Below are 25,253 nucleotides of genomic sequence, written 5' to 3'. Positions count from 1 at the left end.
AACAGTGAAAATTCGTGTCTTTCCCATTTAGCTCAATGACTTCTTCTTGAGCATTGGCCATGTTGAAGACATAGAACCTGAAAGATGGAGAGTGGTGTGGAGAGAGGGGAGCTGGAGTGAGAGGGTCTAGAGGAGAAGAGCCCCCTCCTAAAACTTTCTTTTCGTGGAAGCCCACAGTACAGTGTATTGAGGTGGCCTGGAGTAATGTTGTGAATAATGAAACTGACTTTGATGCTTTAGTTCATTAGAGCTGACATATGCCGAGGCAGCTGTGTCCATTCATGAAAAGCCTGTTTTCTTGTCTGGTCTAGGATTCGAGGAAAAGACAGTAGAAGCCACAACTAGATGGAAGTACTGCCTTTTTTTCTCACTCTCATATGAACTACGTGTCCGAGATCTATGCATAAAAAGATAATGTTTGGATGAACATAGTTTTGGCTGGGGTGACCCTGCATCCAATTTCCCTTGGATAGTTTCACTCTGTGCCTGCTGTTCTTGTATTACGCCTGGTTAACACCCCCTTTCACTCTCAAAGGGGTGCTCGTATAGATGATAAATCACACAGACACTGTATTTGTAGTCCATTTTCATTTGTCATTGAGAGGATAATAGCCATAGGACACCTCCTTTAAATTCAATTATAACTCTTAAACCTTTTTAAAAAGAATATTTTAGCTATAATTTTTTGTTGAATTGTAAGTTTTATAATGAAATGTATATAAATATACTTTCACTTCTGTATTTTACTTATCGTTTTGTGGAAATACTGAAAAGCTGAATTGAAAAAAAAAACACGGAACAGAATGAGGTCGTTAAATATTAGATTTTTGTGGGTCACTTCTGTTGTTTAATAGCGCCAGTTTTATACACAGTTCTGAAGGGATTTTGTTTTTTAGCTTATTATACCTAAAAAGATATTGCTTTGTTGGCATACATAAAGTGTTCGTCAGGACTTATAAACATTCTAGTTGGCTTTTTTGGGCATTATCCTTTTTATGGATGCAATAGCCAACTTTGCTTTGGTTCCAGACATGTCCTTGCCTTGGTTTTTAAAATTGGCTGTGGTTAAACATTTCAACAGTATAGAAATGAGTGAAATAAAAAGTAAAAATTTCCATTTCAAAGCCCCTATCTCCATCCTCTTTTCCAAAAGTCACCACAGTTTAGATTTCTTTCTTTAAAAAAAAAAAAGAATGTGGTTTATGAACAATATGTCAGAAATTTCATTTAAAATTTGGTGGTAAAGCAAGTATTGAGGATTATTTTCTAAAATGTTTTATTCACTGAGCTGAATCATCTTTGGATCATTATTTTTTAATGATTTTAATTTTAGTATTTTGATAATTTGGCCTCTGACAGTGCTTTGAAATGATAATTTTGTGTTTGTCAACATGCTTTTCACAACTGCAAAAATTAGCATGAGGTCACAGATTCTGGCTCCTAAAGTAAGTCCAAGTGTAAAAAAGGCAAAATCTAAATAATGTTATATTATTTCTTCAGTCTAATGATGCTGCTTTTAGATACTTTTAATACAAAATCAGTAGAATAAGAGCTGCAGAATCATGAGTTGAATGCTTGACATATAATAAGTATCCCATAAATACAATTTTTCCCCCTCTTTTTTCCATGCTCTTTAGGTGGAAGGCTTCCCAACAGGCAGTGAAACAGCCTTAGAAACAGAAATTTTATTTTTTATTCTAATATCTCCTATTAAAAATGACTTTTTTCTGTTTATCATTAGTAATTGCATTTTCAATTCTTAAAGAAATTTTTTAGGACAATTATTCTTACTGGCCAATTTTCCCAGGGCTCAATGTTGTTCTGATCATTTGATACTGTTTTTTCTTTTGTATGTGTGTGTCCAGCTAGCTGTCCATTTCCTAAACTTCCATCCCAAATGGAAGCTCTGTATGTATGCAGTTAAATAGTAACTGTCCACTTCCCCCTTCTCTTAGCCACTGGTGACTTCTGTTCTACTTTGTATCTCCATGAATTTGCCTGTTTTGAGTACCACATATAAGTGGAACCATGTAATATTTCTCCTTTTGTGTCTGGCTTATTTCACTAAGTATGTCTTCAAGGTCCACCCATGTAGCATGTGTCAGAATTTCGTTCTTTTAGGCTGAATAGTATTGCACTGTATTTTGTTTATCCGTTCGTCTGTTGGTGGAGATTTGGCTGTTGTGAATAATGCTGCTCTGAGCATGGATGTACAGATGTCTGCTTGAATCCCTGCTTTCAGTTCTTTTATGTGCGTATTCAGCACATAGTGGTGGAGTTCCTGGGTCATGGGGCAGTTTTATGTCTGACTTTGTGAGAAGCTGTCAGACTTGTCCACAGTGGCTACGTCGTTTCGTTTCGCATCGCTGTGGGCACCGCTATGCATAAGGGTTCCTATTTCCCCACATCCCCGGCTGGTTGCCTCTTCCTTTTTAATGCGAAATCGTGTCTCACTGTGATTTCATGTGCCGCTCCCTAATGATGCTGAGCGGTTTTTCATGTGCTTTCTGGCCATTTATATATCTTCTTTGGAGAAATGTCTGTTTGAGTCCTTTGCCCATTTTTGAATTGGATTATTATTTTTTTGTTATTGAGAGGTAGGACCCCTTTATATATTCTGGATATTAATCCCTTATTAGATACATCCTTCCATTTCTATCAGGTTAATTTCATCCAATTAGTTAATTACTTAATTAATTAGTTCATTTTATATATTTTTCTTCTCTGGAAGTTTTATCGGGTTCTTTTTTGTATACCACTTCTTTCCTTTGCTATGTTGATGATTCCTTGTACATCCTTGAGCATACTTAAAATAGTTTATATAATTTCCACATTTTCATTTGACTGAGTTTTCTCCTAGTTAAGTGTCACTTCTTCCTGCTTCGTGTCACATCTGGTAATTTTTGATTGAATGCTTAGTATTATGAATTTTATATTGTTGAATGCCAGTTTTTTTCATACGCCTGTTAAAGAATATTGGACTTGATTCTGTTAGAGGTTACGTCTGGATCAATTTTATTTTTCTGTGGCTTGCTTTTTAAGTTGTTATTGGATGGATTTAGGATAGTCTTTTGGGGTGGTGTAGCCCCATCACCAAGGCCTAAACGCTCTGCTGCAAGGACTGTCCACTTTGGTATGAGCTCTGACAGCTGTGTGAGCTTTGAGAACCCTTCAACGTAGAGCTCTCAGTCACTTTTTGTCCAGCCTGGTGGGCAGCAGACCTCAGTGGACCCCATGCAGGTATCTAGCACTCTTTCTTCATATAGCTCCTCTACTCTGTCCTGCAAATTCTAGCTCCCACAGCCTGCCAGAATTCTGATTTCTGTCCCCTCACTTCAGTGAGATCACCGCCATCTTCCTGGGATCAACTTCTCTGCGCTGAGATTCAGAAACTGCCTTTAGACAGGAAGCCTATTTCGGTACCTGGAAAGTGCCCCTGGGTAGAAAGTTGAGGCAGATGTCTGTTTATCTAATTCGTGTTCTTTCTTAAAGATCATCATTCAGCGCTACCTGTGGCCTAATGTCCCAAATGTATTTTAAATATATTTTTCCAGTTTTCTAATTATTTACAACAGGAGTGTAAGTCTGGTTCCAGTTATTCCATCGTGACTGGAGGTGGAAGTCTTGGTGTGTCATTTTATTTTCAAAACTTTCCATCTAGAATTAGCCCAAAATGCCTTATCTGTGATCATTAAGGAAGAGATCCTGTTAATTTTGTTTGAAAAATTTAAAGGAACTTTTTAGTGTACAGTTTTTCAATTGTGTCATTAGTAAGAATTAAACTTCTCTACCATATTCTCCCTTTTGTATCATAGTCTATTGCCTTTTATAGTTAAGGGGGAAAAAAGTAGAATGTACTACTAATTGTTACATTTCTCATTTTTTAGACCTAAAGATTGTCTTCGGTCTATTATGAGGAGGGTGAACCATAAAGATCCTCATGTTGCTATGCAGGCTCTGACTGTGAGTGGTTTCATTTCAAGATCTACCGCAAAATTGTCTACCGAAATCGAGCCCTTTTAACTCCCTATTTTATACTTTTAGCTTCTAGGAGCATGTGTATCAAATTGTGGCAAAATTTTTCACTTAGAAGTATGTTCAAGAGATTTTGCTAGTGAAGTAAGCAACGTATTAAACAAGGTAAGGAACATTATTTCTAAGAAATGAATTAACACTGTCTTCTTTCTTCATATATTTTATTGTTCAGTTCTTCACATTTTAAATCACAAAGGACTAGTCTCTGCTTTTTTTTTTTTTTTTTTAACTCTTTCTAGGCTATGTCTATCCCATGTATAAGTCCATGTTAGGTTTTGCTGAAGAGACTACACATTTATATAACTTGGAGATTTGGTTTTGGTCAAGCCAAATTAGAATATATTTAACCTCTTTTCTTCACCATTCCTTTCTTCTGATGAAAAATATGTGTATTTCTCTATCTGATTAAGAGGTACCAGTTTACTTTAGGCACAGTTTTTATAACCATTTTTTGTTTTAGTCACAGTGGTCATCTGCTTAACTGAATGTAGAGTTAAAAATTGAAATCCAGCAATTTAAGGAATTTAAAAATTTTAATTTACTAAGTAATATGTGAGCTTTCTCAGTAAAAATTCATGCATTCTAAAGGTAATTATTTCTGGCCTTTTTGGGGGGGATAATTATATATTAAAAAAATGTTTTAAGTGTTAAAAGGGAAAATGCTTCATGTTTTTTGGAAAAAATGAGTATTTCCAGATTTTAGTAGGAAATAGTACATAAATAAGAATTTAAAATTCTGTACTCCTTTAGAACATGGTTATGTGATAATTTTTTCCTGTTCTGCTTTATTCAGTTATTCGGTTATATTTAGGTATTTTGTGCTAATTACTTACCATTCTTTTGATGTCCTGAATGTCCATCAAAATGTACAACGGTTTATGAAGAGATTCTAATGTAATATTTTCCTTAATTGAAGATTTGTACTCAGTATTTAGTAACGTGAACAACTACTTTAAAAAGCAAACAGTTGCATATAGGAGAAAGAACTCCTTATTTTTCAAATATTTTACAGTGAACATATTGGTTTTATACTTAAGAGGGAAATGTTCTTTTGAAGAAATGAAGTTTCCAGGAATATCGGCATATAGTGGACCTCATGCCAAGCCTCAGATAATTAAGTAACTGGGTAAAATCATAGCCATGCACATTAAAAGTCAGGAATTAGGAATAAAGGAATTGTACTATTTATTCTCTCTTTCCAACTTATTTTTCGTTGGTCTGCAAAAAAGAAAACAAACTTTTCTATGTCTTCCTCATAGACAATACTTGCTTAGTTGCAAAATACTCTGAAAAGTCCTGTCTTTCTGACCTCCAATATAAGTTAGTATATATCTAGTGTTTTAATATGTTATGAGGTATGTGATGGTATCATCTATTTTTTTTCATAGTGTGGAAATAAAACTAGTTTATTTCTAGTAACCATCTGTATTTTCTTCTGTGTCATCTATAGCTAGGGATAATTTATGATTTAAAAAGAGATCTGCACCACTTTATAAGTTTTATATTTACGGCATCTGTATTAAATCATTTGCCAGGAAATTAGTGCTTTTTTATTAATTTTTTTTCTCTATTTTTAAGGGTCATCCTAAAGTGTGTGAAAAATTAAAGGCTCTTATGGTTGAATGGACGGATGAATTTAAGAATGATCCACAGCTTAGTCTAATATCAGCAATGATTAAGAACCTTAAGGAACAAGGTGTTACATTTCCAGCTATTGGCTCTCAGGTATTTTATATAAATTTGTGCGTGTGCTACAGTTCATTTCTCTGAAGTAGCCATGTTTATTTTTCTTTTTTGCCTCCAAACCCAGGTAGTTTTTAATACTCCAGAGGAATTTTTGTTAATAATAATAATCTTGCATATAAAGTTGCCAGAAAAATATAGTGGAATGTTAATGTGTTCCAACTTCCATTTCCCCACTGTTTCTCCTTCTTTATTAATGAATTCGTTTAACCTTTTTGCAATTAAAAAAATTTTAATATAATTTTAATAATACAGACGAAATTGCTTTATTAGGTAATACTGACATTCTTGTTAAATGCTCTTTGTGCTGTAATTTTATCTACAAAGAATGACAGCTCAAAAATCAGGTTTCCTTAAAATTTAAGGATGTGCTTAGAGGTTCTTTGGATTATGAAATTTATGAGCACCTGTATTAAAAATGGTAGAGAGATAAAAGGGGGTCATTGGGAAGAGAACTTCCCCTTAATAAGATCTGACCAGCACGTAAGTGTCTTCTTTCTTTTTCCTAATAAATATGATCGACTGAAAGGCTTAACTTGCCTTTAAAAAAAATTATTTATGTAATGAGCTCAATCTCTAATTTATGTCATATTGGAAAAAAAATGGAAGATTATCTCTTTTATTCTTTTTCTATTCTGGTAACCATCCTTTAGGATGCCCAGCTAACTAAGCAGGCTTAAAGTGTGTGGTAACTTACTGCACTGTCTTTCCCCACTGTATGGCTTGGGGTAGAATATAATGAGTGATGTGAAAGCATGAGCAGAAAACTCTTAGTTGTAGAGGGCTCACATTCAGGGTTTTGACCATTTCAAGGGAATTATGAAGTGATTCATCCAGACTTATCTAGACTTTCTTCCCAAGGCACTTCTAATTTATCTAAGTACTCTTGAGATGTGAAAACCTAGAAATATATTTTGGAGATGAAGGAAGGAGAGGGTATTTTTCTTCTTACTTGAAAAAATTTGGCTTATGAATAGTTTTACAATGATAAATTACATCTTTGAGAAGTAGTCATTCATAATTGATAGCTCATTTTTACTACCTCAGAATAATTTCTAAATCTGTATAATTAAGGAATAATTTTATGCAGAATAATCCAAGATATCTTATAATAAGATATCCTTGACAATAGAAGCAATGTTTAATTATCGAAGAGTAGACTCACTATGGAGAACCAAAGAGTGTAGTTGCCTAGTGGAATGGCAGGTTCTGGATCCTGAGACCCTGTTCCGGAGCTTGTTACTTACAGTGTGGTTGGTTGGCCATCGTCATCACCACCTGGAAGCTTGTGAGAACTGTCACATCTCATTCACGGGTGGAGACGTGCCTCCAAGCAGTGGATTCATTGCCTCCGTTTTGACAAGACCCCCGATGACTGTTTTGAGCAGCACTGCTCTTGAGGACAGCTTTCAGTGCAAGTGACAACTGCATTTCAGTCCACAAAGGAACTTGTGCCTGTAAGAGAAGGAAGAAGAGTTAATGATCCGTTTGATACGTAGCTTTGTTTGGTTAACCTAGAATCTCAGATAGTTGTGGGAACAACTCTAGTGATCCTCTAATCTAATCCCCTCATTTTACAGATGAGGATACTGAGACCCAGAATGGTTAAGTGACTTGCCCAGGGCCACAGCTAGTAGTTGCAGAGCTGGAACTAGGACACAGGCCTCCTGACTCTCAGTCCAGTGTTCCTTCCACTACACGATCCTGCCTTCCGTTTGATATTGAGGTTAGTAGATATGTGTCTGTCCGGACTAGGCTTTGAAGGACCAGAAGTGGAGTGAACACTGGCAAGAGCGTTTACGTGCTAACTGGTGTAGATGTGAGACTACGCTCCTGTTCAAAGGATTCAGGATGTAGATCAGCAGTAGTACAGTTCAGAGTTACTTTTCTTTTTTTCATCTAGATCTTACAAAATATGTGAAAGCTCATTTTGTTATAGTTGCTGTCTTTCAACCACAAGAAATATGTAAAATGTGTATAAAGTAACCTATGATGAGGTAGAATGGTGGTTTTTTTAATAGTAGTTTCTGAAGAAGTTTTCATTGAAAACCATGTTTGTAAAGAGCTGCATGTTTAATTTAAAAAAAAAATCTATCATCTGGGATCAACTGCAGAAGTCCCTCCAAATCTTACAGTTACTTAGTTGCTTAAGCCGTTACTACGTTTTAATCAGACTAGACCTTTGTTAGCATATTTTAAAAAAAAGTTTCTGGAAACGAGAATTTTTTAAAGTATATTTAAAGTATATTAAAGTATATTTTTTCATCCAAGTACAGAAGAAAATAATATAAAAATATTAAGAAAAGTGATACTTGAGTCACCTAACTCTTGCTGCTGTGGTTCTCTTAGCACTGACTTTGGAGGTCGAAGTGATGCTGGCACTGCTACTGTGTTTGACTGGTTAATCAGACAAGTAGTGTTGCTACACTTGGAACCTGATGATAGAAAGGCACTTTGAAAAGAGAGCGGTTCAGGAATGTAGGGCTTAATATAGCTTGTTTCTGCACTTCCTTCTTGACCAATAGAGAGCCCTTCTCAGACCACAGAAGATCAATATGTCTATTTTGTGAAGTTCACAGATTGTGAAAAAAAAAATTCATATATAATGATAAAGGTTGCCTCTGATGAAGCGTAACGTTCAATTTTCAGAGGTGTATGATGATTAAAACATTTTTATTTAAGGAAGGTTACAACTAGAGGTGGGTCAGATTTAGAGTGCTTGAAGTTCTATTCAGTGAATATAAAAGCTCTCTTCTAATCAGCTTTGCTAAAAATAAATGCCTTGTGTATTTGTTTGACATTATAAATATATTAAGTGAAGACTATAGAACGGTATTTACTATAATGTTGAATATTTTGCCTTTCATTTACTCAACAATCATTTATGATCGCTTGTAATATTTAGCCCCATATACCCTCAAGGAACATGCAGCCTGGTTATGGAGACAGACATGTAAGCAGAGAATTATAATAGGCGCTGAGATTTATTGCCTGTTACTATGTACTGGGCAATGATCTAAGTGCTATGCATTTGGTAATTTGAATATTTTTTAGAATTTCATTTTTCTTAATTGATGGCTTTGGGAATTACAGTATACATTTGTAACTTGTCACAGTCTATTTTGAGTTAATAGCGAATTATTTCACGTAAAATGTAGAAACCTTGCAACTCTAGAGAGTTTATTTACTCCCTACTTCAGCATCCTTTATGCTGTAGTTATCACATGTGTGGCATATATCACCTCTGCATACATTTTAAAGCCCAGGAGACAACGTTATATACTCTGTGATTTAAACCCTGAATGGCCCTCATTGCATCTGATTTTGGAAGCTACGTGTGCTAATTTAATCCTCACGACAGCCTGTGGTGTGTGGGCCATTGTTGTCCTCATTTCGTAGATGAGGAACTTGAGGCACAAGGAGGCTTTTAGGCGCTCAGGGTTCGTGCGTTACAAGGTGGTGCATCTGGGGTTTGAACCCCATTAGCCCGACTCCCCAGCTTGCGTCCTTAACTGTCCTTCACTACCCGAATCATGGTACCTTGTTTAAAAGTGTTACCAGAGGGGCACAGAGGAGGGAAGGCTTAATGAGAGGGTTTGGGAACGTTTCACTGAGAAAGTGATTTTTAGCTGTTCACTGACTGGTGGGTTGAATCTCACTAGGAAACAATGTGGATGGAGTACAGTGAGCCAGAGGGGAGGACGTCATGAGTAGAAGCAAATGTGTGTCACAGCGTGTGTGTGTGTGTGTGTGTGTGCACCAGCAGTTTCTGGTAACTGATAGAATGGTTGAAAAATGAGGCTGGAGTCTGATTGGCCTTGATGGCCACACAAAAACTCAGCAGCCATTAAGACTTTAGAAGCTTGTAATTCTGTAAGTGTGAATCAATGTATGTATTTATTGTACACTACCTTATATACAAAATATGTTTAAGAGGGACAGTAATATATTGTCAAAATTAGCTGCTAGTATTTTGGTTTAGAAAATAGTATAATTTTATGAGCATTTGTATTACTGTATATCAATCTGGATTCCTAAAGATAACATCCTGACTTTTGATCTGGAAGGAAACAGTAAAACTCTTGAATAGATATTTAAAAAATTTAAAAACTGCTTGCTTTTAAAGTAGTCATCTCCTTCCCACTCTCAACTCCTTTTTGTTGAAATCTCCTCTAGTCTCTCTTCTCTGGTTTGCATAGTGTCTGCTTCTAGTTTAGCCTCTGCACACAGACCTGGGAGAGTGTGGCTAGGCTGTTAACCCTAAGAAAACAAATGCTCTCAGTCTGTTCTCTCGAGCTCTACCTGTTCTCTGGCTCCTTTCAAAGAGGAGGCTGCTCAGGTCCGGATTTCTTTCTTGCTCAGAAGTCTGCGGTGGATTGATGGGAAGGGTCTTGTGAGTTCTTAGATTAGTTGGGGGTAGGAAAATTTGAGAACAACTTTCAAATATCATTTTCCCTTTTTTTGTGTTAGGCTGCAGAACAAGCAAAAGCAAGCCCAGCTCTGGTAGCCAAGGATCCTGGTACTGTGGCTAACAAAAAAGAAGAAGAAGATTTAGCGAAAGGTACATTTTTAAGTCCCTGATCATGGAAAGAAGATAGGTCTCTTACTTGATGTTTATTTTCCCCCAAGATATTTAAAAATAAAAGAAATAGGAGTTCACAGCTGAAGTTGAAATCTACTTGTTCTCCTTTGTTCCTCTCTTCAGTGTCACTTTTTTCCTCTCCTCTTCCGAGGCAACTGCTATCATGTATGTCCGTTCAGTCTATGTTTCTATAATGTTTTTACTACACTATCTATGTGTCCATAAACAATACCAAATACTTTTTTGTGTCCAACAAATTCTTTTTCATAAATAGTGTACTCTAGGTATCATCTACAACTTGTTTTTTTCATGCAACAATATGTTTGAGATCTGTTCATAATGAGACATGTATATCAGGTTCATCTGTTTTAACTGCTGTGTAATATTCCAGTGAACTAATAAATACCTGCTGTAATTTATCCTCCTACTGACGGACAGCTGGGTTTTCTGGTTTTTTTTTACTTTAACAAGTAAGCTGCACTGAGTATCCTTGTCCACCTTCTCTTGTGTGTGTGTGTGTGTGTGTGTGTGTGTGAGAGAGAGAGATTTTGTTTCATGGTATTGCTGGCTTATGGAGTAGGTACATCTTTAACTTTGCTAAATAGTTGTAGTATTTCCTTTTCCATCAGCAGTGTATGAAAGCTCTTATTATTCACTTATTCTTTTTAGTCTCATGACATTTGGTATTGTCAGAGTTTAATTTTTGTGAATCTGATGGGTTTGAAATGATACCTAATTGTTTTTAATTTTTATTTTCTTTATTACTAGTGAGGTTCAGTCCTTTTTTGTACGTTTATTAGCTGTTCTCATTGTCTCTCTTGCTATTTTTTTTCTAATAATGATGTATAGAACATCTTTATTTTGGATATTAATCTTTTGCCTGTTACATCTGTTATAGATATCTACTCTTGGGTTTTGGCTTACAATTTAACTTTGATAATGGCATGTTTTATTAAACAAGTTTTAAATTTTCATGTAGTCAAAATTTTTGCTTTTCTTTTATGATTTTGGGTTTTTTTTTTAATGTCTTAAGATATTTTCCTCTCCCCCAGGATCCTGAAAGATATTTTTCTATGATAATTTTAAAGTTTTATTTTCCCATCTGGTCTTTTATTCATCTAGAACAGAGATGGAAGGGAAGACGGGGTTATATGTTGCACTGAAAGCAGGGTAGTCAGTTCATTAAGATTATGTTACAGAGCCTGTGTGACACGTGGTGATGGCCTGTATTAAGGGAAGAGATAGAGCAGACACATTTGAAATCTATTTGGGGGAATTTGTTAGGTGAGACTTTACTGTAGTTATTTCCAAATTCCAGTTCTTAGACTGATTACCTAAGAACGACCTTTGGAACAATAAAATGTAGGTTCTCAGATACTACCTTTGAGACTCCTATTTAGTAAGCCCCCAGTGAAGGACTCAAGCTTAGGACTTTGGACTTCTGAAGTGATTTTGATTATTATTTGGTAAACTTAAGCTATAGAAATACATTGAAAAGATGAAAGAAAATATAAAATATCTGCAGCTAAATTAAACAAAATTGATTTGAGTTTATATCTTTTTATTACCCAGAATATTTAAAATTGTACCTGTTCAGTAAAAATAGTCATCATGCTGTTCAGTTTTTTTTTTTTTAATTTATTTATTTTTTAAGCTCTCAGTGTGAATGAATGAATAAAATTGATGACATTATTTTTGTTCAATATATTATATCAGGATATGTCCTGGTTTCCCTCTACATTATTAGAAGAAGAATACTTTTTACCTTCAGATACCTTTTTGTACTGCTTAGGATTGCTGGGTATATTAACATTTTGGGTCTTTTTAAACCCATTATTTTCCAGCCATTGAGTTGTCGCTGAAGGAACAAAGGCAGCAGTCAACCACCCTTTCCAGTTTGTATCCAAGCACATCTAATCTCTTAACTAACCACCAACACGAAGGCCGAAAAGTTCGTGCTATATACGACTTTGAAGCTGCTGAAGATAACGAACTTACTTTTAAAGCTGGAGAAATTATTACAGTTCTTGATGACAGGTGATGGTTACTATTAAATTGAACATTCATTTGAAAGTATATAACATATTCTATGTTTCATATTATTCTTGCTGAATGCCTTATCAAACGTAATAAAATCAAATATTGACGCAGGTAGTTTCTCTGTAGGACAGTCAGTTGTTGCTTTGCTTGTGTCATACTGTCTGGATTCGTATATTGTAACTTAATTTTTCCTCATCTATCATTTAAATGGGTTTTATATGTCTTGGAGGCCTAGTTTACTCTATTCATTTTTGGTTCCATCTTGTGTGGAACAAATTCATTTTACATGGTGTTATATACATTATATCATAGGGGAGGTGATACAGTGCATCTGTTTTTTTACTACAGCTTTATGTTTACTTGAAAATTAGTTGTTACTGATGATTATTACTCATAATGAAGTGTTAAAATTTGCAAGTGGTTTTTTAAAAAAAAATCTTTATTTATTTATTTATTTATTTTAAAGGGAGAGCTGACCTGGCAGTTTTTTTTTTTTTTAATATATTTTTATTTATTTTAATTTTTGGCTGTGTTGGGTCTTCGTTGCTGCATGTGGGCTTTCTCTAGTTGCGGTGAGCAGGGACTACTCTTTGTTGCGGTGCGTGGGCTTCTCATTGTGGTGGCTTCTTTTGTTGCGGAGCACGGGCTCTAGGTGTGCAGGCTTCAGTAATTGTGGCACGCGGGCTCAGTAGCTGTGTCTCATGGGCTCTAGTGCACGGGCTCAGTACTTGTGGCGCATGGGCTTAGTTGCTCCGCGGCATGTGGGATCTTCCCGGACCAGGGCTTGAACCTGTCTCCCCTGCCTTGGCAGGCGGATTCTTAACCGCTGTGCCACCAGGGAAGCCTAAATCTTTATTTTTGAGGTCGGATAAATGCACTAGGTTTTTTTATTTGTTTCGTTTTAATATTTATGTATTTATTTATTTGGTTGCACTGGGTCTTAGTTGCAGCAGGCGGGCTCCTCAGTGTGGCTCACTGACTCCTTAGTTGCAGCACACGGGCTCCTTAGTTGTGGCAGGTGGGGTCCTTAGTTGTGGCTCCAGGCCTTCTTAGTTGCGGCACATGGGCTCCTTAGTTGTGGTGTGTGAACTCTTGGTTGCGGCATGCGTGTGGAATCTAGTTCCCTGACCAGGGATTGAACCTGGGCCCCCTGCATTGGGAGCACCGAGTCTTATCCACTGCGCCACCAGGGAAGTCCCTGATGTGGTTTTTAAAGATCAGTTCAAATACATTTAAGATTATTCTTATAGTATCACACTTACATGCTAATATGTTTTCTTGAGTGGAAGAAAATGAAGTAAAGTTTGAGCTGGTTAGCTGGAAGTTGCACAAAACCTTGATCATTCATTCATTCAAAAAGTATTTATTGAGCACTTGCTAGTTTTCCTTATCCTAGGTGCTGGGGATCCAGTGGTTAGTGTGGGTAAGCACCCAGGAGTGTGTTCCTTGTGAACATTTTGTGCTGTAAATGGTGTTACTGTCATGTGTGTTCTCTTGTTGGGGGGGAAAGTTTCCTAATGTGTGCTAGAAAGAGCACTGATTTAGGAATGGAGGTCTGGATTCAGAGCCTACTGTCTATCTTATTATAAAGGATTCTCACGCGGGAGCCTATAAACATTGGAAGTTGACAGTTTTCAAGTGTCGGGACCTCTGTTTGAGGGAGAGAGTTCAGAGCCTTGTACTAGATCCTCGAACCGTTCGCCAGCCTTCCAGAATATGAGAAAGAACTGTGTGTTTAATAGCGTCTTATCTTCTCTGAGGCCTCATCTCTAATTTGTAATAAGGATACATTCACTTCCTCCATTGGATTGTTGTGAGCTTCAGATCTGGTAATAATATAGGTTAAACACTATAAAAGGTAAAGATACATAGAAATAAAAATTCTTTGTTATACTAAAGCATTCTTTCTTGTTTCTCTTAGTGACCCCAACTGGTGGAAAGGTGAAACCCATCAAGGCATGGGGTTATTCCCCTCTAATTTTGTGACTGCGGATCTCACTGCTGAACCAGAAATGAGTAAGTGTTTTCCAGCCTGTCAGTGGATGACAATCCACAATTCTCTCTAAAATTCAGCTTTCTGGAGCAGAGACTCTCAGAAGTTAGTGCCTCCAAGGTGTTTATTAAAAATGCAGCTCCCCAGTCAGATTATTTATGAGGAGTCATCTAATCATCTAAGAATTGAACTCATCTGTCTACCAAGATTGTCTTAAGACAGACTATGGACTTTTCTTTACGGAAAAAAAAAATATATATATATGTGTATATATATATATATGTGTGTGTATATATGTATGTATGTATGTATGTATATATATGTCATTGTAAAAATGCAGATTAAGAAGTGTTATAGAATTTATGCATTATGTATTTTTGGTATCATCAGTTGATGAAAGGGTGACAAATGCAGTGTAACCTTATAGAGAGTTCTTCCTATTCAAAGGTTAGCTCATTTCTCTAGTGTCCAGCCCCAAATTTGGAAGCAGTGGCCTCTTAGCAACTTAATGGCTTTTCTAAGCCACCATGTCAGATATTCAGAAGGAGCCATAACGAATCATGTCAATAATTTTTTGAGTTTCAAACCTTTGCTGACTAGGAGGAACAGACTAGAATGTGGGGCGAAGAAGGAAAAGTGATATTACTGGCAGGCGTAATCATTGCAGGACATTTAACTGCCAGTAGTTGATTGAAATGTTGGTAGGCAGTTCACTGTATTTCTAGGCAATACTGTAATGAATCTTCATAATGATGAGTTTGTGGCATCAAGATTAAGTCACAACCTTCCTCTTTTTAAGGAAACAGAAATATGTTCTAATCTAGAAAGATTTCTGTAGCGACTGAAATGGTTAGAATTTTAAGACTTTTTTTGTATGTAAGTTGGTAAGCTACAGTTATCTTGGCAAAATATCTCATCTTTCTATAATGCCAGGTAGAAGAGATCAAAGAAAGTTATAAATCACGATCTGCTTTGGTCATTTTCAGTTTATAGGAATTTTAAGAAAAGATCTTTGTCTCAGTTGTCTTTTTATTTCTAACAGTACTTGGTACTGAATCTTATCCAGAGTACAGACTATATAAATGTTTATACAATAAATGAAGCGTAAGTGTCTGTGTATTAACAGTAAAGATACACTTTTCTTTGAAAACATAAAAATGCTTCTCTTTCAAGAGAAGGCTTTAATAACAGACCAGATGTTACAGATCTTTGATAAAGTAATGCCCTCTCCTAGTTATTGTCAGGATGTCTTGTGTCACTTGTATAGAGACAGATTGTGATACCCATTCCTTTAATAAAGTTCTCTTTGGTAAACTCAGAAAACGTCCTGTGGAACCTTGTTTAGATGGCAGCGCATAACGTGCTAACTTTTTAATCTGGGCTGATGGTGGTGAGGGATTTTGCTTGATTTTTGGGTTTGGGTTTTTTTTTTTTTTTTTTTAATCTTGAAATAGCTGTTGGGAAGGATGGAATTGTCTTGGACTTCCATTCAAGAGGAGATCCAAGATCTCAGGTAGATAAAGTAGCCATCTCATCTTTTTTTTCCCATTACATAGCAGTGTAGCCTTAAAATGAATATTCTAGTTATTTTCATGTGTTTCACTCTGGACCATGTAAAAGAGAAACCAGAGCATCAGAGCTTATACAGTGGAGCTACAGTTCTCAAGCTTGGAAAATGAGTGTTAGCAAGATCCTTGTAGCATCGTTCTTTATGAGGAAACAGAAGCCCATTTCACTGAATGTGTCAATTAGAAGTGCCTGACCTACTTAGCTTGTTTTCGTTTTGGAGAGGCAGTAAGATTTCGTGCAAACACTGTATTTTATATATGTATATGCATAAACACATCTGTGTGTATGTGTAAAATATTATTTATACACACATACACATAATATACACACAAACATACACATACATACAAAGTAACAGTATTAGTCCCTGAGAGAAAAAGCACTACAAACTTGTGCGTGGTCAGCTGCTAGGATGTGAAGTCTACCATGTGTTTTCTTATGGGTAGCAGCCAATGCGGTGCTGTCCCAGCTTTCTGCTTGTTAATAGCTCAAGATATAAAAAGCAAAAATATGTATAGCATATGGCTCTTTTTCTTCAATGGGAAAGTGAAATCAGCTGAAACTGGTCTTGTATGTAGAATTTTACTTTATGGTGACTTGTGTGGGATGAATATATTCCTTATATTGGAAATTAAACTGTTTTCCATTTATATTCTATAGCATAGAATACATAAGTGATATGACTTCTTGTTCTCAGAGTAAAATCACAGGCCAGATTCCAGTAGTGTGGGCTAATAGAGCTAGAATGATTGGCATTCAAATCCAGGCTTTGCCATTTATTAGCTTTCTCCTACGCAAGCGTTTTTAATCTTTCTAAGCCACTGCTAACCTCATTTACAAGATGGGCATATCTCATAGGACTGTATTGGAGATTCATTGGGGGAAATGCAATATTCCATTAAGCATATTTAATAGTTTAATTAATATTATTTCCCTTCCTTAATTCTGCCCCTTTCCCATCCCCCTGATTCTTAATTTTTATGAATACTGATTGACTACATTGATATCAGGATGAAAAAATCCAAAAAGGAAGTTCATTCCTTTAAAGCTGTATGTGTTTCTCAGTATTACTTTGGAGAAGATTAATTACTATGTTAATCATAACCTTATATTTGCTGGTTAATGTTACATTGAATCTTTTTAAAGATTGCTTTGTTGAGCAAGAGAAATACGTGCTTCTGGTTTGCAGATCCCTTAACCACCTTTTCAATTGCAAGAATGATGTAACTAAAAAATACAGACTGATTTAGTGGAAAATTCAGATCCCTGCCAAGGCCACTTGTAAAGCTCTCCGCTGGCCTGGATGTCATTCACTTAGTTAAAAAAAAAAAGACTGAGTGGCGTGCGGGGAATATATAGCTAACTTCCCAAGTCATTACATTGAAAGAGCGTGGCCTGTGCAAAAGTGGAGATTTTTCTTTGAAAGGACTGGTAATTTGAAAAGAGGATTTATTTTCAATAGCAGAATTCATTTATGCCATTGTAAAGCTTTGCTTTCTGTTCAGCAGTTTACTAAACTCTCATATGTAATAGGTGATTAATCTTTGTTCCAGAAATATAGTTCTTATTTTTAGTGAAGTATCTCTTATGGAAAACATAAAATCTTCAGAAGAAAAAATTAAGAAGTCTTCACAGAATTTCATAATGTCATGTTCTGTCATGGTTGCCTAAATCTGCAACCGAATTATCCCTTAAACTGAGTTTCTCAGATTGAAGGGAATACAAGAAAAATCCAAGTTCTCTCCTTAAACTTAAAGTGCTTTTAAATAAAATGTTAAATTTATAAGGAAACGACAAATGTTACATGTTTTACAGTTAAAACGGAGAAGAAGACGGTACAGTTTAGTGACGATGTTCAGGTAGAGACGCTAGAACCAGAGCCGGAACAAGCCTGCATTGATGAGGTGAGTGGTTTCCTGCGTGAGAGCATCATATGTTCAGTACTGAAGTTGCAATGGTTTTCTTTTCTCATTTAAAAAAATTCAGTACTTGATTAATGCATGTGTTTTGTTGTTGTACAACTTCAAACAATACAGACGAAGCAAAGATTCTCCTGGAAAGTTCCTCCCTAGTCCCATTCTTACCATGTCAGTACGTATAGTTGTACCTCATTATTTTAATTCCTGCTTAATATTCCATAGAATGGACTTATCATGACTTCATTATTCTGTTGTTGGACGGTTAGGTTGTTTTCAGTTCTTTGTGTGTTTTTTGCTATTACAAACACTATTATAATGAGACTTTTTGGGTATATTCAAAAGAATGTGTGACTTTTTTTTTTTTTTACATCTTTATCAGATTATAATTGCTTTACAATGTTGTGTTAGTTTCTGCTGTACAACAAAGTGAATCAGCTCTATGTATACATATATCCCCTCCCTCTTGAGCCTCCCTCCCACCCTCCCCATCCCACCCCTCTAGGTCGTGTGTGACTTTTATTTTTAAATGCTCTGGAAATTATATTCTTTGTAACATTTTAAACTAATGATGAAAAATGAGATGTCATCTTTAAACTATGTGAGGGGATTTGTAGGTTTTTAGCCTTTTTTTAGGGGAACCAGAAGCAGAAAGTTTGAAGAGCACTGTTTTAGCGAAACGGTTGTAGAAGCTGTGCTGAGAGCCCCCAGAGAATGTACTGGAGTTAGGGAAATTTAGGTTTGGCTATAGCATTCCATCGGAAAATGCATGCATTTTCTAGGGTCAGGCTAGCGGTCTATCTAGAAACCTCATTTCTCTGATAGTAGATAATTTCAAATAGGTTGTAGAATTCTGTAAACAAAGAGAAGAGAAATTATCCATATGTTAGTTGACTCTCACTCTCATTTTACTCCCCTCCCCTTCTTTTTTTGGCTGTAGGCAAACTTTTCTGACATGTGCCTTCTTTTTTAGACTACTTAAAATGAAAATTGTGAATCTTTCATGTTGAAAAATAATATCTATTTCTAAATATGGAATTCTTTTGACTTCAGAAGAGTGTTTTAATATACGTGTGTCGTTTTCACTCTCTGGTGATTAATTCATCTCTCAAACTGTTATCCTTCTGTACAGAGTATTGAGTTTTGTTTTGGTATAAATAACTACTTTGCTTAGAATTGGTAGTCTTTAAATTATTCACCTAAGTAACTGTGCTTAGTAGCATAACCATATAAAAACCATGAATGGAGAAAAGCTTGTAATTATTACGGTAATATTCTTTGGTACATGAGATGTATATTTTGGTTTTTTAAAACTTACGTATAGATACATCTCTACTAATATAATATATAGATGTATTTATGTAATGATGCCTTCATTAGTTCTGTTGGTCTTACAGCAAAAGATTCTGAAATAGATCTGAGTCATTGCTTTGAGATGCCTTCCAGCCTTTCACATAGGAGAATAGAGAAGCCACAAATCTTCCTCCTTTATTTGATGACAAAGTGAAACATTGGTGAAAAGAGAATGTAGAGTAAATCCTTCTGGTGCTACTTAGAAGAACAGCTGTACCAGAGCTGAGCTGTGCCTTTCTGAAACAGCTGCTATATTCTCCCTGGTAGAGAAGTAGTAACGGAGCTGTTAGTCACAAGTACTGCCAGCTTGAGAGAGAGGTTACACCTGTCAGCATGGCAAGACTACAGCTGCCCCAAAACAAAGTGACACAGAAGTCCACTAGCATGACCTAAGAGATTAAAGAACTCACATGTTGTAAGTTTAAATGTTGCTCTATTTCTTCTCATCTAAGAGAATTTCTGGTAGCCGTTTCAAAAGGGCTCTGACTTCACATGATATTAAAGAGAATACACAGACAGTAAATACATAGAAGCGAAATTGAAGTCTTCCTATCTGTGCATTACAGGATTAGCCACTATCTAACTAATGAAGTGAGAAGGTATTGTTGCATAATGGTTTGTTACTTTTTATAGTAACTGCTTAATTCCTGTAGGATAAAATGGACCAATTGCTGCAGATGTTGCAAAGTACGGATCCCAGTGATGATCAACCAGATCTTCCAGAGTTACTTCATCTTGAAGGTAAACCTTGCTTTCCATTTCCCTTGCAAATAAAGAATAATTCGGGGTTATATCTAGTGTTCTGTTACACCGTGGTTTTATATTTAAATCAAATTGAAAATGATATAAACAATGTTAACATTTCTGACTCTTCTGTGACCAGTCTCACGTTTATATGCAGTTTAATTAAACCTTTGGTAGAATTCAAATTCTTATACTTTTCTACCCAAATTAAATATTTTATTCAACGTTTAAAATGTTGTAAAATGAAAATTGGTATTAAAAATTTCTGAGATCAATACAATCAATCTAAAGTATTGATTTTATAAATAGCTAGGAAAATCAGTCTTGGGTTCTGTGGGCTAAGATTAATTAATAGAATTTTTATTATTCCAAGTTAGATCTTTTATTCCTTAAACTACATGAATATCCATCAGAGAGTTGCTTTCTTTTGCTGCATTTTCTTATATTTCTTTAAATCTTGTCATCTTAGCCATGTGTCACCAGATGGGACCTCTCATTGATGAGAAGCTGGAAGATATTGACAGGTAAAAAAACATGCGCTCCATCTGTATTGTGTACCTTCTTCCCCACAGATCTCTCTAAACTGCGTATTGGAATAGAGCTGCCTTGTATTTTATTTTATTTTCATTTTAAAGATATGCCAGTTCTCATTCACTTGTTTTCTACTTGATGTGGGAATTAAAATTAGACCCATCTGCCCCCCCTCCCGCTTTTAAGTGAGGATTTATTTGACTTTCACTATGTTAGTCTGTTTTAAAAATAAGGATTAACTATTATAATCATATTTGCTGTAAGCGGCATCATCAGGGCCCACACATGACCCATCTGTTATTAACGAGGGAAACTTGGATATTTTGAGGTAAAGTCAAGTACAATAAGCTAGAGTCCTTCCAGCACAGCACCTAAATCTGAAACAGTTTTGGTTGCCTTGGAGCTAAACTATAGGATATTTTTTTTTTGTTACAAGGTTAAATTTTTAATAATGTCTACTTATACCACTCTTTGCTATCTTTGCTATTTTGATGCATCTTATTATTTAGAACATTATATCATTTAAATAGCAGTTATGTGTCACATCATTGTATAATATTTCAGAAAACATTCAGAACTCTCGGAACTCAATGTTAAAGTGATGGAGGCCCTGTCCTTGTATACCAAGTTAATGAATGAAGATCCAATGTATTCCATGTATGCAAAATTACAGAATCAGCAGTATTATATTCAGTCATCCAGTGTTTCTGGTTCTCAGGTAAGCTTTTAAAGATGCAAGTATTTCGTTTTAAATTCTCAAATATATTTGAGATTATTTGGAATAGCTGTGTTTTTGTAAAACGTGAAACTTTATAAAAGTGATGTTTGCAGTAAAAATAAAGTTAAAAAGATTTTTGCACTTGACAAATACAATGTGTAGTATGCTAGCTATAATAATAGTTCTTGTTCTAAAAAATTATTTTTCTGCAGGGGTGCACATCAATCACTCTCAAGCTTTAAAAAAAAAAAAAACAACAGATGCTTTGGCTCTACCCAGACCTATTGAATCCAGGCATGAGGCCCAAACATCTGTATATTTTTAAAGCTTCATATCCAATTATCTGGTTAAGAACTACAATTTTTGTCTGTCTGAGTAAAATTTGTAATTATTACTAAATTCTTGTGAGTATCTACCATATTCAGTTTTATAGTGACTTTCTTTAATCTGGATTTTTTCCGTTCCTTTACATGAGAACGTGTGTAACGCAACAGAGAGCCCTTTTTCCTCTCGTCATGCCCAGCAACTATTTCAAGAGCCCATTTCCCACAAACTCACTAAGTTCAGGGTATAGGGAGTAGTTAGCCAGACACAGCATTTTATCCACGTAGGGTAGCATAAACTTTGTGCAGATGAATTTTCTTTTGACGCAGTCCACTTCTGGAGGGAGGGGCCAGCACCCTGGAGAAGAGCAGCCAGGCCTGAGAACTGTGGGGCTGGATGACACCTACCACGAGTCTTGATGCCAGCGTGAGCCAGCGGGCAGAGAGAGAGCCTTCCTGTGCAGTTTGCAAAGTACAGACAGAGAGAGAGCCTTCCTGTCCAGTTTGCAAAGTACAGACAGCTGTATTCGTGAGGACTGGACTAGCTGCGTCCATAATGAAGACCTTTGGATTCTGTGTGTAGTGAGTCTCATGTGGCTTAACGCAGCCTTCACATGAGTGTTGTTTTGTTTCCTGATGGGTGTGTTCCGGTCCTAACAGCTGCTGCAAGTCTCGCTCCCTGGACAGTGGAGTTCTGTTTCCAGACATGTGAAATGGAAGGATCTGATGGATACTACAGAAAATTAGAGTATTATGTGCATTTAAGACTCAGGGGGCACTTAAGACTTTAATCTCTATAGCTTAAAACAAGTATAGTTTTTAGGTGCAGGGGTACGCAAACAATGGCCCAAGGGCAAAGTCCAGCCTCCCACCTCTTTTTTTAAATAAACTTTTACTGGAACACAGCCGTTCTCATTCGTTTCTCCATCGTTGCTGGCTGCTTTCTCTATGGGCAGAGCCCACTAGTTTCAACAGAGCGCACATGGCCCACAAAGCCCACCCCGTTTACTGTCTGGGCCCTGGACAAAGAAGTCTGCTGACCTTGCTTTAGGAGGATAGCTTGCTCTATGTTCAGTAAGCTGTAACTTAGGAGATATATCTCTGTGTAGATGCCTAGAAACAAATGCAGACTGTTGCTGTAATGCAGTGAATTCAAAGACACTTCTTCAGCCTTTGGGGGTTCCTTTTAGGGAGATACAGTATCAACGTGGAAAGAAGGATTATATTAGTATAAAATTTCAAGGTAAGTTTCTTTACTGCTTCTGTACAGAGGTAGACACGAGTTTAGCTAATGTTTCCCTAAAAACAAAAATCATCAGAAGCCCACTTCACTGAAAAGCACTTTTTAAAACGCCTGTCGTAAAGCAACTGTACCCCAATTAAAAATAAATAAATAAATTAATTAAATCTACGTAAAAAAATAAAATAAAATGCCTGTCACCAGAAGGAACTCAGGAAACCATTTCAGAGATGTAATTGTTGCTCTTTTGTAACTGAATGCATGCCTGTTAAAATCCGAGGGACCCTAACGTGTTTTGTCTCTGACCGTCCTAGGTGTACCCAGGCCCTCCTCAGGGTGGTGCTTACCTGGTCGCGGGGAGCGCACAGCTGAGCCAGCCCCAGAGGTACAGCCTTCCGCCCGAGCAGCTGTCTTCTCTCAGCCAAGCAGCCGTGCTGCCTGCCGGCCCAGCCCTTCCCAGTCAGCAGGCTCCGGCTTCCTACCCCAAGTAATGTGGTCATTGGCTCTTGTTTGCGTTCAGCGCTGTTAAAACTCTCAGGTGCCCTTGGTCGTCTGTAATCATAAAAAATGGATAAGGAAAATCCAGGGTAGGTGTCGTCACTGATGCCAGACGGTCAGCCCCGTCTGTGGTGGCAGGTGGGTTCTGTAGGACCCCCTGCAGTTCTGCAGTCCTAGCCAGCAAGCCAGCCCTCTGTCCTGCTGAGTCCTTGAACTGCTGTATTCTGGTTTTAGCTTTGTGTTTTTTATATTACTTCCTATCATAATTTCTTTTGTTTTTATTTGAGTCTGTGATAATATTTGTTAAGAACTTCAATGTAACTTAAATTTACTTTGATAACTATAATTTAATGCTTTACACAAATTTCACATAAAAGCTGAATGTTCCTGTGGTTATTATTTTAGAATTTATAGTTCTGGGCTGTCTCTTAAAGACAAATATTCCCTTCTTTTTACCCTGTGTGGGAATTCAGTATATATCACAGCATAATAAACCACATGAAAAGAGACAGTACAAGAAGCTGTACGCCCCTGTGGTTCATGGGGCGAGTAGCTGAATATGAAATGACAGGCCCATTGTTCTGGTCATTTACTTAGAATGCCCCTATAATGTAAATGATTATATTTATACATTATATTATTCATAATTTATAAATGCCTTTTCTACTTCAGTGGGCATCTAAGCTGAAGTCATCACTTTGGATCGAATAGGTAGGCTTAAGAGTTCAGCAGTGTGTAACTCCAGAGGTCATGATGTTCTGACTCACAACCGAAGTTTCTTGGTGGCACAGGTACAATTTCTAGGGACCTTTCCATCAATGGTGGAGTTGCCCAGAATGCTCCTGTACTGCCCTCACTATTGTACTGTTCATGCTCCAAAGAGTCACACTCTAGGGATGCTTGGGGATTGTCAAACATGATTTTGTGGTCACATCTCATATTCTGAAGTGACCTTAATTAAGAAGGATGGTGATGTGGAAGCCTGTTAACAGGCATCAAACAGCAGCAACAAGAAAACAGCGCTCCCTACTGGGTTGTATAGCTTAGGAAAAAAGTTAGGTCTAACTCTGTTTGTCCAAGGACTTTTTCTTTTCTTTTTTTTTTTTTTTTTTTTTAAGTCTCAGTTTGGTAAAGAGCGAATACCGTTACATAGAAATTGGTAGGGAGCAACTATTAGGAGAGTAACATGCTGCTTTAAAATTAGATCAAAGTGAGTAGAGGTAGGTATTGTTGAGAAGTTAGCCAGTGTACACGAGTAGTATATATAGGAACCTCTCAGATACTTCAGTATTAGCCAGAAGTGCCACCTCTGTCCCAGCTAGTCCTCTGTAACCATGTCACATGCTGCTCTGGATGCCTCATTACCAGAGATTACTTGGGATCCATTCTTAGTTCAGAGCCTTGAGGAATTATCCTTGTAAGTGAGATCCTCTGTTGGGAGCTTCTCAAACCATGACGTGCTGTAGAGCCAGAGCACCTTGTCGCTGTTTGCTGGGGGCTGCTCTGTCCTCTTCTGCCATTTGGACGCGAGACCCCTGTGCAGGACCCGCACTGTGTTCCAGGGCCTGGCTGCTGACGTGCGGTAGCTGTAAATGTCCCCTCTCCAGAAACACAAGTACATTTCAGTAGGTGCTTTTTGCAGAGCATTTCCTTGAAACGTTTAGCCCTCTTTGCCGGGCTAATGGCTGCTTATTCTTCAGCTCTTAGCTTAGCTTCGTCTTTACTAGAAGCCTGTCTTGCCTTCCCACCTCACCAGCACTGTTCCTCCTCTGATGCTGTCTCAGGCCCCCAGCATATCGTGTCATCGTGTTGTCCTCTGTATCTCCACTAAACCGTCATATCTTGAGAGCTGGAGCGGCATCTTTCACCTTTAGAGCCACACTACGTAGCACAGAGGTTTTTTGTTTTTTTTTTTTAAAGATTTATTTATTGATTGATTGATTGCTATGTTGGGTCTTCATTTCTGTG

At 36.8% G+C, this 25,253-nt stretch overlaps 1 protein-coding gene across 2 annotated transcripts in view; it reads left to right on the top strand.

The window, feature by feature from the left end:
• The window catches only part of STAM (signal transducing adaptor molecule), a 68,298-nt gene that overhangs the window by 29,548 nt on the left and 13,497 nt on the right, over nucleotides 1-25,253 (top strand). Inside the window, exons 3-13 of one of the 2 annotated variants that reach the window (XM_059910003.1) lie at nucleotides 3,888-3,963; nucleotides 4,045-4,140; nucleotides 5,614-5,760; nucleotides 10,249-10,339; nucleotides 12,205-12,397; nucleotides 14,322-14,416; nucleotides 17,778-17,866; nucleotides 19,885-19,972; nucleotides 20,445-20,499; nucleotides 21,071-21,224; nucleotides 23,102-23,172. In XM_059910003.1, coding sequence (XP_059765986.1) covers nucleotides 3,888-3,963; nucleotides 4,045-4,140; nucleotides 5,614-5,760; nucleotides 10,249-10,339; nucleotides 12,205-12,397; nucleotides 14,322-14,416; nucleotides 17,778-17,866; nucleotides 19,885-19,972; nucleotides 20,445-20,499; nucleotides 21,071-21,224; nucleotides 23,102-23,172 — 1,155 coding nt within the window. Of the gene's footprint in view, nucleotides 1-3,887; nucleotides 3,964-4,044; nucleotides 4,141-5,613; nucleotides 5,761-10,248; nucleotides 10,340-12,204; nucleotides 12,398-14,321; nucleotides 14,417-17,777; nucleotides 17,867-19,884; nucleotides 19,973-20,444; nucleotides 20,500-21,070; nucleotides 21,225-23,101; nucleotides 23,275-25,253 lie in introns of both variants that reach the window. The other variant, XM_059909993.1, reaches the window with a different exon arrangement.

Source organism: Balaenoptera ricei, chromosome 2 (assembly GCF_028023285.1).
Source record: "Balaenoptera ricei isolate mBalRic1 chromosome 2, mBalRic1.hap2, whole genome shotgun sequence".
Taxonomy (NCBI): domain Eukaryota; kingdom Metazoa; phylum Chordata; class Mammalia; order Artiodactyla; family Balaenopteridae; genus Balaenoptera; species Balaenoptera ricei.
Note: the sequence above shows the minus strand (reverse complement) of the source record. Positions and strands in the feature narration are given on the sequence as shown.